Here is a 17733-nt window from a genome sequence, read left to right as displayed (position 1 = left end):
AAATTACACACATGTGGACTCTATTCACTAATTAGGTGACTTCTGAAGGCAATTGGTTCCACTAGATTTAAGTTCGGGGTATCAGAGTAAAGGGGGCTGAATACAAATGCATGCCACACTTTTCAGATATTTATTTGTAAAAAATTTTGAAAACCATTTATCATTTTCCTTCCACATCTCAATTATATGCCACTTTGTGTTGTTCTATCACATAAAATCCCAATAAAATACATTTATGTTTTTGGTTGTAGCATGACAAAATGTGGAACATTTGAAGGGGTATGAATACTTTTTCAAGGCACTGTATATTACAAAACAAGCAGCATACATACCTGACTTCCATTCGATCAACACACTTCTCCCCACACACTCTGTATCCCAGCCAACATTCTAGTGGCTAAACAAGCTGTGCCATGCATCATCTTATAAGAAACCTATTATAAGAGATTCATAAAGGATGCTTCTCCTGAAATGCTAGTTGCACAGCAGTCATTCTGACCCTCTTTAAATATTTTCAGTCAATGACCTAGAATAAACATGCAGATAAGGTGTTCTGCTATTCCTCAGACTTTTCTGATCTGTGTAATAGTTCTAGGTCTGTGACGCTAAGCGTTGATGCTATTGGGTCAACATAAGAGACAGGCAACTAGCATTTTTCAGAAGGAGGTCAGCAATGGCAGTGCTCTTCTCGTGGCAGGCTTTCTCAACTCCGAGGGCTTTAAATGAGCAAAAGGCAAACTGGCTTTACACCATCATACCATCATAATCATGCATGAAACAAAAGCTCTAATCAGTTTGTATAACAGACGAATAAAACACCTAACATAAGAAACCAGGCACTTTTATTTTCTAAATGTGAAAAACATTAAGCTTGGCATTTCTAGTCATTTGTCTTTTAACAGAAACAAACTAAAATTTAATATGGGCTTTTGCTCTAACACTTGCGTCATTCTGAAATATTAAAGTTGAAACAAAGAACAGTATAAAAGCCAAACACAGAGATGTAAAAATGAGTGCAATGCAAGTTATGGAATGATTAAAAAGTCAGTGCATATGCCATGTTACAGTATACAGTATATAAAGTGGAAGGCTTCTGGTCTGTACATCACCAGGGGCTGGTTGTTGGTACCTTTTTTCAGCAGGTGCACATCTCTTAACTCAACAACAGCCTCAACACCATGAAAATGCTGTAAAGATAGAAAAGTCTGTTAAAGCTTTGCAGAATAGCAATAGAATATAGTAGTGCCCTGTGACAATAGATACAGCACCTTGAATGACAGAAGATAACCTAATCTGCTATGGCATGTATTTATAATTGCAAATACAGGGTGCATATAGGATCTTCACCTGCTTCGGCGAATGCACATAAAAATATCAGGTCAATCCCCATTGCATCTGCAACAAATGTGGACCTAGGCATGTTTCCATAGCAGTGGTATGACAATTGTCTTGGCAGCCCATGCAACTACTATGGACCCTGGAGGGGAAAGGGATCCATTAGAGGGCTGTTTAGAATGTTTATCCACTTGCCTACTGGGCACTTTTACCCCCTTCTTGCCCAGGCCAATTTTCAGCTTTCAGCGCTGTCGCACTTTGAATGACAACTGACAACTGCGTCATGCAAGGCTATACCCAAACCATTATTTGGGTATATACATTTTTTGAGACAGATAGAGTTCACCACTGGGTTTTTTATTTTTTGCTAAACAATAAAGAAAAAAAAAAGACTAAAATTATTGAAAACAAGAAGTTTTTCATAGTTGCTTTTAAATTTTTTTGTAAATAGGTAATTTTTCCTCCTTCACTGATGTGCGCTGATGAGGCGGCAATGATGGGCACTGGTATGCAGCAATGATAAGCTCTGGTGAGGCTGCACTGATGTGATCTGATGAGGCTGCACTGACAGACACTGATAGGAAGCACTTATGGGTGGCAATGATAAAGAGGCATTGACACGCATCACTGATGGCCATTTGCAGCCAGCTCTGGTGGGCACTGATTGGCAGCACTGGTGGGCACTGTTAGGGCTGCACTGATGATCTGTGTCCTGATTGTCAGTGCAGATGTCCCCGCTGAGGAATGGCTCCTACCTGCTCTCCTCTCCTCACACGCTGTCAGCATGAGAAAAGGAATGCCGATAACCGGCATTTCCTGTTTACACTATGATCAGCTGTTATTGGACACAGCTGACCACATGGTAAAGAGCCTACATCATAGGCTCTTTACCGTGATCGGTGTTGCCCTGTGTTCCAGGGACATGGTGCACCACCGATCCCCGGGCTGCGTGCCCTCAGGGGCGTGCATGCGCCGTGAGAATGAGAGGACGTCATATGATGTCCTCCCAGAATTTGAGTGCTCCCGTCCAATCGTCATTTTACTATACGGGGGCGGGAAGCAGTTAAGCATAGAAAATCTGTGTGCATGTGAAGATAACACAAATCCAATACTGTATCATGGATTGCAGATGTTGATGTTCCTTCTGTGTAGTTTCCAATTAAGGAAAATGGACATTCTTTCAAGAACAGTGAGGTAGACATTTTGGACAGAGAGGACAATTGGGGTGCAACAGATATGAAAAATGCCATCTACATCCAAATTGAGCAACCATTCATGAACAGGGGTGAGAGCCTTCATCACCAACTTTCTTCCACACGTAATGCCATTTTAACATTCCTATCCCAGCGATTTGACAATTTACACCTTTAGCCATGTAAATTGAGGAACTAATACCTATTCAGACTTCCTGATACCAAAAACAGGGTTTTCTAACGAGGTGAGGATAGCACCACAACTTTCACACCTCCCATCCTGCTCTTGGATCGTCAACTTTTATACATTCAAGAGTAAATAAAGGGGTCCTAAACTGTGAATATAAATGCTGGGGTAACTTTCTAACACTCACGGAAATGAAGAAGTGGCTTGATAAGCTCCAAACATTTTCATCATTACAGAACAAGCCCTGTTGAATGTGATTACCTACTATTAGATACAATTAACTTGGAATTCAGACCCACAGGGGCACTTTTCAGGATCATTCTTGCCAGTCACAGACCTTCCTCTGCAGGCTATGTAATAGGGAGAATTCATTTAGCTGTCTTAGTAGTGTAGATTTATTGCCCTCAGAGTTTCTGATCATTCTGGCCAACACTAAAATGAACCCTGTATGCTTAATGTGGTTGTTAAGCCATGCAACAACCTTGCAACAATCCCTTCTGCTATGGTAAATAATGTACCCAGTGCATTTGTTTTCTTTTTAAATGCCTCTGTATGCCTGAGATCGGCGCTCACTTGACCGGCCGCCTCCCTTGAGCTGACAACAAAGCGGGCGGGGCTGAGAGACTCCCACTGACATCAGCCAGGAGGAGGAGAGAGGTCACATGAGCGCAGATCGGTGCTCTGAAATCAGGTACACAGCGGCATTTAAAAAAAAAAAACAAATACACTGGAGACATTATTTAACATAACAGAGGGGATTGTTGCAAGGGTGTTGTATTATGAAAGCAGTAGGAGGGGAAGATCGTAGTGTGGACAGAGCTGACAGGCAGGGAGGGGAAGGGGGAGGAGGACAGAGGGAAACACAGGAGAGCTGCAGATAGCTGCGAAAGGCAGCAGAGGCACGTAAACTGACCACGGTGTCAGGGCTCAGCAGCCATGAAATGGTCAGTATACAGAGGGGAGGGCATAGCCAGGCAGGATCAACCAGGTATTTCAGGTGATACAGGGGACAAATTACACAGCACAAGCACTGTTCTGTATAACATGCTTTAACAGGATCTATTTTTTTTTTTTTTTTTTTTTAGTGTAAAAAACACTTTAACACAGTCTTCTTCAGGCTGCAAACATTTCAGACTGCTTTCTCAGCTACTTGGTCGTACATTGTACTTACCATACAACTACACAAAGCGGCTCCTTACCTCCTCTTCTGGGGTCATCTGCCAGCACTGTCCACTCCTCCTCTCCTGCATGTGCCCCCATAGCAAGCTGTGTGATCCAAGCCGGGCTGTGTGCGTCCATAGACATACACACGGCTCCGGCCCCCTCTCCCTCCTCACAAGATTTGCCCAACAGCAGCAGGCGCCAATGGCTCCCAGTGCTTTCAGTGAAGCATGTGAAGGAGAGTGGAGAGAGAAGACCTGTAGACAAGCATAGCACTGGATCAATAGAGGACTCAGGTAAGTGTTTAGGGAGGGAGGGGTGCACAGCAAGTGGTAAAATGTTTTTTACCCTAATACAGGGAATGCATTAAGGTAAAAAAATGTTTTAACTTTAGAACCACTTTAAAAGTAACTTTTGATGTGACATTTTTACATACCTTTTATTTTATGAAATAGAACAATATGGAGATTTTCCACTAGAGTGGGCAAACACTCAGGTTATCATCAATTTGCCTCCCTATACATTGTTTAAGTGAGCCAGTATTGCGCCCCCCATGTACAAATATAACAGACTATAAAACAAACATGTTTTACATTGACACTAATTGATAACATGTCATTGAATGTTCTTCATTTATCAGGCTGTGCTAAAGCTAATAGTAGTTAGCGACCTTTAAATGGATTTGTAGTAATGCTAAAGACTAAAGTAGAACTAAAGCCCAGCAGGAGTTAGAGTTTTTTTGGCTTTTTCAACTGGCTCCCAGCAGTTTTTTAGTTTAGATGTACACCGCACAACACACATTTTGGCCCTCTGACTACAGAGTGAACCTAAGTTCTGCATTACCATACCCCTGCAATGATACCCACACGCACAACTCGCCCTAATGCAAACAACATGGGGTCCTAATATGTGCGAAGACAAGTGTAAGTAGTCAAAGAATAAGACTTTTTTTTTTTTACATAAAATCCAAAGAAGCAGGTAAATCTATATAAAAATTTAAGCATTCAAATCCATAGATGTAAAACATACCTAATGCCAGCTACAAGTCCAGCAGGCATGATTTTCCTTGATCGATTGTACCTCAGACCCATTATTACACTTAGAGAACCTGCAGCAACTATGGAAATAAAATACAATATATAGAAGGAGTAATTAGATCATGCAGTACACATCATCAACTAACCTAAACTAACTTGGAATCTAAAGTAAATCTGTCACTTTACTCATTAAGAAAAAAGTGCCAGGTTCTTTTTGATAGTCCAATCTCTCAATCAAAAATACCTATCAACCAAATGCTCCCACACAGCCCGTTCACCTGCCCGAGGCCTAATCACCGTGTAAGCTCCATGTCCTCCTGTGGTGGAGCTCACAAGGTCAATGATCCTCTTCCTCACAAGACAATGTCCTGTTAGCTAGCAATGGATACCCTTCTATTTATCTCTTTATTTTCCTTTAAAAAGGCAATATTGGGTGTCTTCATGTTTTTTCTAGCTCAGTGGCTCACAATATAATGATAGATGGGAAACATGTAACTTTAATTGCATATTGGCATATTTCTATCTGACAAGTTCCTTCATAGTGTATCCCATTCCAGAACCTTTTTTTTTATTTCGTTTTGGATCAAGTAGTGAAGTTTTAGAAAGAACTTCAGCGTTTTTGTTTCATTTTTGCTGTCTGTTTCTATTCAAGGGGATTCATTTCCATTTTCAAAGTAAGGGTATTCCCTCTCAGACAGTTGTCACCAGAACAGTTGTCCCCATCAGAGGATCTCTTCACCTCTTCTTCCTTTAACCAGTCTAAAATTTTGAATTTGTGATTACTTTCTGTTCCCTAAACAGTTGTTCCCAGGGCAAATAAAGGGAAAGGGTCTCCCCAGTGGGGACAGATACAGCAATAATAAAACCAGACATTGTTTTTAAGGGCCCGTTCACACTAGAATGCAGTGCGGGAAAGCCGCACTTCCCCTGCTGCATTCCAATTGCACTGCCCTTGTGATCTGCTGCAGGGTTCAGTCCAAAGTTAACTACACCTAAAACACAGGTTGCAATGCGTTTGCCTGAACCGAAACCGCATGTTATAAAAGTACCATGCAATGCGATTCCTGTGTGTTTCAAAAAGTAGTGCATGCAGTGCAGTGCGATTACAGCCCACTGAAATCGCACTGAACAGAACTCCATGTGAAGCGCACAAGAACTGCACAGCGTTCCTGTGAGATTCACATGCAATTCCTATTATTAATGTGCCCTAACAATTTCCTAAGGCAGCCTAAAACCAGGCAAAAGGGTTTATTTATACTTTAAAGCAGGATACCCTCTTTAGGTTGTTGCCTCTAAATAAAATGTGAGGGTTTTCAATTTTGTTTCTTATACTGGCACTTACGCACAGATTTTATGTCATAACTGTACAATTTGGTTCATTTGATCCAACATATTTACAAGAGACAGAAAATACAGGACATTTGTAAATATACGATTGCATCAATGAGTTAAACTCTTAAGGCTCGTTCACACCAGTATAACGCCCATTGTGTTGTGTATGGGGTGTTGTGATGAGTTACACATTGCACGATTTACTTTTTCTTTATTTTTAAACTTTATTAGGATGTCACATTCATTTTTTTCAACTACCTTCTTCATTTTTACACACTGCACATGTATGGTGTGAACAAGGAAAATAGAAAACAATTATTTTCTATGTGCCTTAGTGTCATTAAACCCACATCATAAAAACTATCAATAAATGGTGTATTACATGCTGTTCATACTCAGTCACTATGGGATTCGTTTTCTGTATTCTGCAAAAAAACCTGGTTGATCCTGCTGCTCTCCATCTCTACCTTCTGTTCATGTTCCCAATTCAGTTGGGGATTTTGCTGAGCAGTGTTGGCAGCTCTGCACATGCTCAGTTTTAAGTGACTTTCTATGATGAGCATTTCCTCCCTATCACATCTGAGCAGCCCATGTGACTATATAGAGTCACATTTGTGGACGTATACGCAGTGGTAAATGACATCCTACTCCCTCCCCTCTCCTCCCCCCATGCCCACTAGCCAACTCAACACAATGGGGGTGGGACATTAAGTTTCGATTGATGGAGGCTTCACCTCCTTGTTATTCTAAGACACAGGCTGGAGGGGCGTGACACAGCTTGTGACTGGCAGAAAGCTGCCCACACCAAGTCATTGCCCCAAAGTAATAAAGATATAATTTTGAATATATTTTGCATGACAATTTAAAACAGTTTATTGATTTATTTTTTTTACTTTTACTTTGTATGTCAACGGCTGTTTTTTTATTTTGAACATGTGACCAGAAGCAAAGGACTAGAAGCTCCCCCTGCTTAGTTCCCTGCAGACAGGCTGGAAAAGAGCTGAGTCATGTGACAGCTGTATATTATTTAGGAAAAAAGTTTTTTTTCAATAAAAAAAATGACAATGCCATCCTCCACATACATAAAGAGAAGGGACAATGTAAATTAAACAGTGTGTGTTTAGTATCACTTTAAGTATGTATTTCTGAATGCGGGTCAAAGTACCTGGTGTGAATGAGCCACTGGAGTCCTGGATACAACCCATGCTTATAATTACAATAAGCTATATTTAATACGTATGTGGGTTTTGTTTGCATTATGCATTATCTAGCTTACTAATAACAGAAGCACTAAAATCAATGATGATGAACAAACTTCAAAAGTCACATAGAACAATAATTGAACCACTTCAATTTTTTATAGTGTACATACTGTATATTTTTACATTTAAAACCCAAGGCCCAATAACACAGTAGGAAACACAGGTCACTACATATATCCCCACTTAACCATAGCTCCTTAACATTCCTATCTTATCTCACTTACTCAATGATATCTTGATATCCCTTGGATTGTATGAAACGCAGAATGCCCCATAAGCAGCTAGCAAACCAAAAGTGAGACCAGCTGCCAAGGACACAATACTACCTGGAATGGAAAGAAAGAGATGAAACCGAATCTATAGTGATCCTATATAACCTATAAACATGCAAAGCTTGCACATACTTTTAGATTCAGTGGCCAAAAGTGAGACAACTTATTATTCAAAGGATGGGCCAGAGATCCAAAGAAAGCAAAGCAGTAGCACGGTATACAAGTTGGGTACACACACACAACAATAAAGATTTTGAAAGCTATAGGTTGTAAAGGTTGCCTTGCTGGGTAGATGTTAATATTCTATGGCTGGCAATGACACTTTAAAGAAAAAATAGCAAACCTGGACCAGCTGACAATATATCGAAAATAAATTCATAAGCAGATATTACCTTTAGGCTCCGTTCACATGTAGGCGTTGGCGTTTTTCAGGCGTTTGTTTATCGTTTTTCAGGCGTTTTACAGGCGTTTTTATAGGCGTTTTTGCAAGCGTTTGCAAGCGTTTTACAGGCGTTTTTTTGGGGCGTTTTTAACAGGTGTTTTTGTGTAATGAGGTGACCAATGGAAAAGCAGAGTGTTTTTTTTACAACATTTGCAAAGGAACCTCCCAGGGACCTCCTCCTCTGCATTGGACCTCCCAGGGACCTCCTCTTCTGCATGATCTTTTTTCTTTATGGTTCTGGACATGCTACAGAGCTGAAACTTCACAGGTACACTTTTTAGACCCCCCAGACACTAAATCCAAAGAAATCTTTTTTTTTTTCTTTTTTTTATTTTTTTTTTTATTTTTTCAATAATTGGCTCTCTATCAAAAACGACAATTTTTAAGAACTTTTTTTTGCCTGATTCATAGTCCCTGGGGCATGATCCAGAACCCTAGGCACTTTTTAGGGGCATTTATTTGGTTTTAGGGCTTCAAAATGGTGTTTTATGATTCCATATATATATCTACATTACGGTCACCTTGGCATAGCAGAGTCAATTTACCCTAAACTACATTACGGTCACCTTGGCATGGAAGAGTTTGGTCACCCTGGCATAGTAGAGTCAGTTCACAGTCACCTTGAGTTCGGTCACCCTGGCATAGCAGAGTCAGTTCACCTAAACTACATTATGGTCACCCTGGTATGGCAGCAGGCTAAGTCAGCTAAACTTCGTTACGGTCACCCTGGTATGGCAGCAGGCTAAGTCAGCTAAACTTCGTTACGGTCACCCTGGTATGGCAGCAGGCTAAGTCAGCTAAACTTCGTTACGGTCACCCTGGTATGGCAGCAGGCTAAGTCAGTAAAGTTCATTACGGTCACCTTGTCATGGAAGAGTTTGGTCACCCTGGCATAGCAGAGTCAGTTCACCTAAACTTCGTTACGGTCACCTTGGCATGGAAGAGTTTGGTCACCCTGGCATAGTAGAGTCAGTTCACAGTCACCTTGAGTTCGGTCACCCTGGCATAGCAGAGTCAGTTCACCTAAACTACATTACGGTCACCTTGGCATGGAAGAGTTTGGTCACCCTGGCATAGTAGAGTCAGTTCACAGTCACCTTGAGTCCGGTCACCCTGGCATAGCAGAGTCAGTTCACCTAAACTACATTACGGTCACCTTGGCATGGAAGAGTTTGGTCACCCTGGCATAGTAGAGTCAGTTCACAGTCACCTTGAGTTCGGTCACCCTGGCATAGCAGAATCAGTTCACCTAAACTACATTACGGTCACCTTGGCATGGAAGAGTTTGGTCACCCTGGCATAGTAGAGTCAGTTCACAGTCACCTTGAGTTCGGTCACCATGGCATAGCAGAGTCAGTTCACCTAAACTACATTACGGTCACCTTGGCATGGAAGAGTTTGGTCACCCTGGCATAGTAGAGTCAGTTCACAGTCACCTTGAGTTCGGTCACCCTGGCATAGCAGAGTCAGTTCACCTAAACTACATTACGGTCACCCTGGTATGGCAGCAGGCTAAGTCAGCTAAACTTTGTTACGGTCACCCTGGTATGGCAGCAGGCTAAGTCAGTAAAGTTCATTACGGTCACCTTGGTATGGCAGGGTCTGGTCACCTAAACTGCCTAACTGCTGTTCTCCATGTTTCAGGAAAATGTGCTCACAGCAGAGGCATGCCAAGGGGGTGGAGACCTGGGTGGAGAGCTGGGTGGAGAGTTGTGCTGTTTGAGCTGATCAGGAGCAACAAAACGCTTGTAAAACGCCTGTGAAACGCCAAATATCACTTTACATTGAGGTCTATGGGACAAAACGCCTGTGATCTGCCCAAAAAGAAGCTCGAGTACTTTTTTGAGCGTTGGGCGTTTTCCTTAGGGCGTCAAAACGCTCAGATGTTAACAGGGGTCATTGCAATGAATGGGATTTGTCTTGTTGGGCGTTTTGAGAGCTGATCAGTGAGCAGAAAAACGCCCAAAAACGCCTACATGTGAACGGAGCCTTAGTAAAAACTGCATTTCTTAACAACCTACAGATCCAGAGATATATGCAGCTACATTTTATGCAAATCTCAGTTTTCCTTTTAAGGGTTGGAGCAGACTTTTATATTTATGTTGTATCAAATATGGACTTGCGTTAATAATGAATATATTAATCCAAACAACAGTGATAGCAAGAGTCCAAACGTGATGAAAGTGTTCTTAAACGGTATCCACACCATCCAGCACCTTACAGTGTGTGATCATTCAATTACCACCTCCACCAGAGATAAAATGCTCACTTACCAGCTTGCATAGACCTCCTATCACTGAAGGTCAGTAGCACTTGTGGCCTTAAACTCAGCTGGGGCCTTTACACCATCAGGAGAACCTCATTAAATCCTGTCAGAGCCTGAACAACAGCCAGGGACATCTTTAGGCATGTGGGCTGACCATGCTATGGCAAGTTTTCTGTATTTTGTGGATCCCATATGCTAACGCCCCCTGGATGGTCGGTCCACATGCCTAAAGAGGTCCCTGGATGTTGTCACTGCTTTGGCAGGGTTTGATGAGGTTCTCTGGAACGGCCCTAGCTTGGTTTAAGGCCACAAGTGCTACTGACCTTCAGTGATAGGAGGTCTATGCAAGCTGGTAAGCAAGCATATTATCTCTGGTATAGGTGTTAATTGAAGGATCACACACTGCAAGGTGGTGGATGGTGTGAATACAGTTCAAGAACACTTTCATCACGTTTGGGTCTGCCGATCAGCTCCCGAGTGATCTGGCAGTGAGGGGAAGGGGGGTTTGAACACAATAGCACAGCAGGGGAGATTGCTGGATTGAACAACAAAAAAAGAAAAGAGTGTGTACTAGGCTTTAGGCTGGCTATACACTATACAATTTTCTTGTTCAACTTTCCTTTCGATTTACCAAAACCATGTAATATAGGGTCAAACCTAAACACTTTCAATTTGTATGCAGTCAGGCAGGCCCTTGCACTATGTAGTTTAAGGTAAATCTAAAGGAAATTGAATAAGAAAATTGTATAGTGTATGGCCAGCCTTAGTCTAAAACCCTGTTACTGGTCAAGTCAGGAGTGTTCTTGTACAGCGTTTTTGAGTTTTGGCTTTTTTTTATAAGCCAATAGAGAAAAATATTATCTGTTTCATCATTTGTAGCTATGTTTTTCAGCTTTTCATCCACTTTTATTTATTATTTATTTATTAATGGTTTCACTTTTGTTTTGCAAGGGGTTAGGGGTTAAAAGGTTATGGTTAGGGACTCATTTATGTATTTATTAACTTATTATTATTATTTATTTTGTTAGATTAGGGGTCAGGGTTTCATATTAGGGTTAGGGGTTAAATTAGGGATTAGGGCTATTATTAGGGATTAATATTAGGGATAGGGGTTGGGGTTAGAGTAATTTTATATTTTATTATTTATGATTATTATAATTTATTTATGTATTTTATTTAATAATTATTATTATTTACTTTTATTTAAATATTGTATTTGAGCAGAAAAACATTCAGAAACGTGTGACAATGCGCTAAAACACTTGAAAATGCGCAAATCAAGTGTTTTAATGTCTTTCTATGGAACATAAATGCTTCAAAGACACACAAATCTGCCTGATTCGAGCTACAAAAAATGCTCCAGAACTTTTTTGAGCTTCAGGCGACTTGGAGTGGAGACGTGAACCAATTCCATAGAGAATCATTGATTTTTTTTCTCCTCCAGCGTTTTGGAGTTTTAACCACTTGCCGACCGCCGCAAGTATACATACTGCAGCGGTCAGACCCTCACAGGCAAAGTGACGTATGGGTACGTCACTAGCCTGTGAGGCCCTGGGGAGCGAGTGCGCGCCGCCGGATGCGCGCTCCCGCTGGGTCACGGACCCCCCCCCCCCCGAGCGTGTGCCTGGCGCACCCGATGTCCGCCGGGCACTCGCGATCGTCCGTTAGAGTGGGAGAAAGGCAGGCGGCTAATGTAAACAAGCCGCCTGTCATTCTCCCGTGTAGAAATAGTGATCATATGGTTCTACTATGTAGGACCGTTGATCACTGTTCCTACACCTCAAGCCACAGCCAATCACAGTTAGAAGCACGCCCCTAGGGACACACTTAACCCCTCCCTCTCAAAAAAGTTAACCCCTTCACTGGCAGTGTCATTTTACAGTAACCGTGCATATGTATAGCACTGATTACTGTAGTAATGTCACTGGTAACCCCAAAAGTGTCAAAAATGTCAGTCAAGGGTCCGATCTGTCCGCCGCAATGTCGCAGTCCCGCAAAAAAAAAAAAAAATCGCAGATCGCCGCCATTACGCATTAAAAAAAAAAACAACAAAAATGACAAAAATCTTTCCCTTAGTTAGTAAACGCAATAACTTTTGCGCAAACCAATCAAAATACGCTTTTTGCAATTTTTTTTTACCAAACATATGTAGCAGAAAACAAATTGGCCTAAAATGTTAAAAAATTTTGATTTTTACATTTTTTTTGGGGGGGAATTTCATAGAAAAAAATGTGAAAAATATTGTTATTTTTGCAAAATTGACGCACTTTTTTGTTTATAGCGCATGATCAAAAATCGCACAGGTGATCAAATACCACCAAAAGAAAGCTCTGTTTGTGGGAAAAAAAGGACATCAAATTTGTTTAGGTACAGTGTCGCATGACCGCGCAATTGTCTGTTAAAGTCACGCAGTGCCGAATCGCAAAATAGGCCCTGGTAAGGAAGGGGGTAAAATCTTCCGGGGCTTAAGTGGTTAAGCTACAAAACCCTGAGATGTGAATGGGGCCTTATACTCACACATCCCTGGTAGGCCAGAACGTTATTTAACTTATCATATTCAAACAAAAACTACTATAAAAGGATGTTACATTTTAATATTACATGACAGCATTTAAAAAAATTAGTAAATTACCTTTGCAAACCTAACTAAAAGATTAGGACAACAAAATAGACAATGGAAATCTGGATTCATTTTTTTTTTAAAACACCTACCTTTCCGAGAAAACCCCAAAAAGCCACCAAAGGCCAAGAGTGCAGCATATCCAAAACCAATCCAGTCCACAGCCATGATTCTGAAAATATTCACGGATGTAGCGATAACTATTGTTTAATAAAACATTGACATATCTTGTAGCATTCTACATTTGAATATTTCATCGTAAAAAGTCTTCCCAGATATCTACTTTTGCTAACTGAAAAGCGAGCACTGGCTTCTAAACACTGGCAACATTGAAAAACTGACTGAGAAGTATTTCACTAGTAACCCTAAGCCTAGGTTCACACTAATGCGGTGCTGGAAACCCTGCAATCCCTGCACATTTCCTGCACTGCATTCAAATCGCACTGTTCTTGCTATCTGCAGCGGGTGTCAGAGAAATCTTAACAACACCCCAAACGCAGGGCGTTTTCCCACACCGGTGCCAAAACTGGTGCATGCCTGACTTTGATGTGATTTGAGCCCACTTAAAATAAATGGGCTCAAATTGCACCGCACTTAATCGCATGTAAATTGAACAGGAATGCGGACCAAGAACTGAAAGATCAGTGCTCTTTGATTGCTCAGTTCTTGCTGTATAGGCGGTGGGGGGACTGATGCTGCTAAAGGCCCGTACACACGTAGCGATTGTCGGCTTGTTATCGGCCGAACAGAATCTGGCGTGCAGACTTTAAAATTTTTGTTGGCCGTCACCAGAACGGCCGATTGTTCGCCAGTCAGTACAGAATTCGGCCGACAGACAGCAGATTAGCAAGACTGGGCATGCTCAGAAAAGAAAAAACACATGGAAAGTTAACCATCACATGACATCACTTCTGCAGTCGGCTGTTGTTGGCCCGACAAAATTCGTGTGCAGTCTTTAGCACTTTTTCAACCAACAAAACAGCACCGGACAAAAGACGGCCGATCGTTCGGCCGACATTCGGTACGTGTGTACGGGGCTTTACACCTAGTGAGTATGTTTTTTTGTTTTTTTCATATCCTTCACTTCTCTTTTAAGTTGGCTTATTATCATAAAACAAGAAAAGATCATCTACGCCAGGGGTGCTCAACCTTTTGAAGAGCGAGGACCACCTAAATGATTCGGCAACTGGTTGCGGGCCACAATGAAATTAAATATTTCTGAATTTCAAATGTTTTATTTTGAATAGCATAATGAACAGTTGCTAAATGACCCCTAAGGCCCCTTTCACACATGTGAACCGTTTGTCTGTTTTTCATCCATCCGGTGACATATGAAAAACGGACATCAATGCATCTCTATGGAAAACCGGATTATCATCCATTTACATCAGTTTACATCTGCCTCTGTCAACATCTGTTTTGTGAAATGGGTCAAAGCTCTATTTTTGTTCCATTAAAAAAACAGAACAAAAAATGAAAAATGGATGTAAACAGACAAAAAGGTCTTTTTTTGCATCCATTTTTTGCATTAGTAGTGGATGTAAAGTGATAAAAAAAAATGAATGAAAAACGAATGTTAAACTGATGTAAGGCCAGGTTCACATATCTGCAAATTGGATGCAGTTTTCACTGCATCCAATTCGCATGACATGTGAGTGTCAATGGAGCGGGTTCACACATGTCTGGGGCGGCTGCAGTGTGAATTCCATTTTTGGGTCTGGCTCAGGTGTGTATTCAGACAAAAATTGAGACCTGAATCACACCTGAACTGATTATCAGAAATGCACATGCTGGAAACTTTGGCTGCACATATGTAATCCCGACCTCAACTGATAAAAAACGCTATCTGCGTTTTCTTTGAAAAAAACTTGACTGAACTGATGAATCAGAAGGTCTGCATGTGTGAAAGGGGCCTAATGCTATATCAGTAGTTGGGGGATGGGTGGGTGTGGTTAAAAACATGTCTCAACTATGGGATTTTACTGCCCCCAGAAAGCCCTTACTGTCCTGAGCCCCCTATAAGGCCCCTTTCACACACTCCATCCGTCAGACGGACTCAGTTTATCTTAGCGGGGGATCGATCCGCTGATCCCCCGCTGAGCAAGAGAATGACAGCCAGGGGAGGGCGACAGCCTTGGGCCTGGGGGGCAAGTCCAGTCAAGTGGCCCATTGAACCATCAAATCAGCTCACCATCCATGTCCACCTGGTTTTATAATTGAGATTGATGTTATGAAGCAAGACAAACATGATGCAATGTGGTAACCTAATTTAATGTTATTAGCGACAAAGGAGGTTTAACAAAAATACATGACATCACGCCAGGCGGGGCCTAGGAAGCTCCTATCGGGCAGAGATCACTCTGCCTGACAGGGAAGTGACTGTTAGCATTGTGCCGGCCAGGTGCAGGAGCGTACTCCGCACATTCATACCGCTCCACTGCAGCTCTGCAAATATAACATTGTGTAGTGGCAACCAGCAGCTGTTTACAGTGTCTGGCCCCTACATTAACCCAGCCCTGAGTGCAGCCTTTTTACCCAGCATCAGAGCGGCCCAGGGGGCAATTGCCACCCTGCCCCCCTTCCCAGTCCTCCCCTGATGACAGCTGTTCTCCGCTCTGTGTGCTGAGACACAGCCGTCAGGTCATAGGCGTGCGCACAGGGTGTGCCAGCTGTGCCTGGGCACACCCTAATCATCCTATGTGGTTCAGATTCTATATATTGTAAAAAGATTATAAAATAAATGAAACTAAAAAATAATTTTAAAAAATTAATAAAAAAAACTACAGTCACCATCCACTGCCCTACTGACACCAATATCTGCCCGACTGACACTGTCCTCAGCTCTACGGACACTGTCAGTATATACACATGCACACACAGATGTGTTTGAGCTTTGGGGTGCACACCCTAATGCAATAGGCTGCGCACACATATGTGTCAGGCCCCCATGCAACTCTATGGGAGAATCGGATGGGAACGGACCGTCAGTCCATTCTCATCCAATCCAAGCCGCTGGACAGATGGAAAATAGGGCTTCCATCCGTCCAGATTTGACGGATCGGTTCGGATGTCAGCGGACATGTCTCCACTGACATCCGATGCCCCATAGAGATGCATGGGGTGATCGTACAGATCCGCCAAAAAAAAACTGACAGGCGGATCTGAACAGTCCTCCTGTGTGTAAGAGCTATAAGGCTGCTTTTACACAGATGCGCTGCGGTTTATGCACCTGCGGCTTTCCTGCGGGTTAGTTGCGTTTTGCCATACACTTATATTATGCGGGGGTGGTGCACTTTCTGAAGACGCACCAAAACAGGGTTTTGGTGTGCTTTCAGAAAGTGCAGGAAACCTGCAGATATATCAGAAGTGCGCTTCCCTGGTTTGAGGGCCACATCAGAGGGCTGCAAGGGCCACAGGATGAGCACCCCTGATTTCAGCAGTTACACTTTGCATATCATTTCATTTACTTTTAGCCAGAATTACAACACTTTGCACATCCACTGCAAGGTGGGGGGTAATTGCAAGGGTGCCAATGCCACCACCCCCACCTATGGGCTCTAGGGGGCACAAAGGGTGCCAATGCCACCACCCCCACCTATGGGCTCTAGGGGGCCAAGCAGAACTTCTACTCCCTTCAATGAATCAGAAGGGTGCATTGTACTCTGTACGAGGTCTGTTTCCATACTTCCCTTTTGCACTTGTTATTCTTCTACTAGAATGGAACCTATCAGAGTTGGAATAGGACAATCAGATGGTGCTATATAGGATTCTATGAGAGTCTGCTGCATCAGATCTTGTCTAAGTCCTCCTGTAATCGTGTCCCCAAGTGACAGGCAGCTGACACTTTAGGGGAAGCTAGTTATACAGAGATCATAAACAGCAAAAAACAATTAAACGTAAAACTAAGCCAGCTAAGCAAAGCACTACTGTAACTAAAGCTGCTTCCTTCCTATTAATAATCACAGCTCATTAATCTATGCTATTTACAAATTAAAAACTGCATTCACGGTTTATTCCTACCTCTTTGGTCCCCGCCTCCAACTTCCAACCTTTCAACTATGGCATGAGTCAGAAAAGTTTTTTACTTCCTCTTTGCAGATTATCACGTTCTACTTTACTTTTCTATTTGGTCTTTTCACGCCCTACCTGCCGCTGCCATCTAGTGACTATATCTGGTATTGCAATAAATTCTTTCGCGTTCATTACGTTCTACTTTACTTTTCTATTAGGTATGTTAAAACCCTGTCTTTTACTGTCATCTAGTGGTTCGAACTGGTATTACAAAATGAAATGTGTTCACATAGCTCCCAACTGTCCCTGATTTCGAGGGACTGTCCCTCTGTCCCTCTTTCCTCCTCATCTGTCCCTCATTTTGGTCTGATCTGTATAGTTGTATATAAAAAGCACTATCTATCTCTATAAAAGTGTTTTCCAGTGGTAAACTTTTCATCCAATTTCTAAATGGCTGCATTTGTAAATTTCAAAACCAGTAAAAAGAATAGCAGCAGTTGAAAAAAAAGTACATGGGGGGTTTAACCACTTGCCTACTGGGCACTTAAAACCCCCTTCCTGCCCAGACCAATTCTCAGCTTTCAGCGCTGTCGCATTTTGAATGAGAATTGCGCG

At 42.1% G+C, this 17733-nt stretch overlaps 1 protein-coding gene across 3 annotated transcripts in view; it reads right to left on the bottom strand.

Moving 5' to 3' along the window:
- Window positions 1-825: 825 nt before the first annotated feature.
- The window catches only part of TMEM14A (transmembrane protein 14A), a 1080999-nt gene continuing 1064091 nt past the window's right edge, over window positions 826-17733 (bottom strand). Inside the window, exons 1-5 of one of the 3 annotated variants that reach the window (XM_082249374.1) lie at window positions 17128-17199; window positions 13200-13279; window positions 7732-7833; window positions 4906-4993; window positions 826-1187 (exon numbers count right to left, since the gene is read on the bottom strand). In XM_082249374.1, coding sequence (XP_082105500.1) covers window positions 1154-1187; window positions 4906-4993; window positions 7732-7833; window positions 13200-13275 — 300 coding nt within the window. In that variant the 5' untranslated portion in view covers window positions 13276-13279; window positions 17128-17199 and the 3' untranslated portion in view covers window positions 826-1153. Of the gene's footprint in view, window positions 1188-4905; window positions 4994-7731; window positions 7834-13199; window positions 13308-17127; window positions 17200-17733 lie in introns of those variants that run through there. The other 2 variants (XM_082249375.1, XM_082249376.1) reach the window with 2 other exon arrangements.

Source organism: Pelophylax lessonae (assembly GCF_965119305.1).
Source record: "Pelophylax lessonae genome assembly, chromosome: 3".
NCBI classification, from domain to species: domain Eukaryota; kingdom Metazoa; phylum Chordata; class Amphibia; order Anura; family Ranidae; genus Pelophylax; species Pelophylax lessonae.
This window is presented reverse-complemented; position numbering and strand designations above follow the sequence as displayed.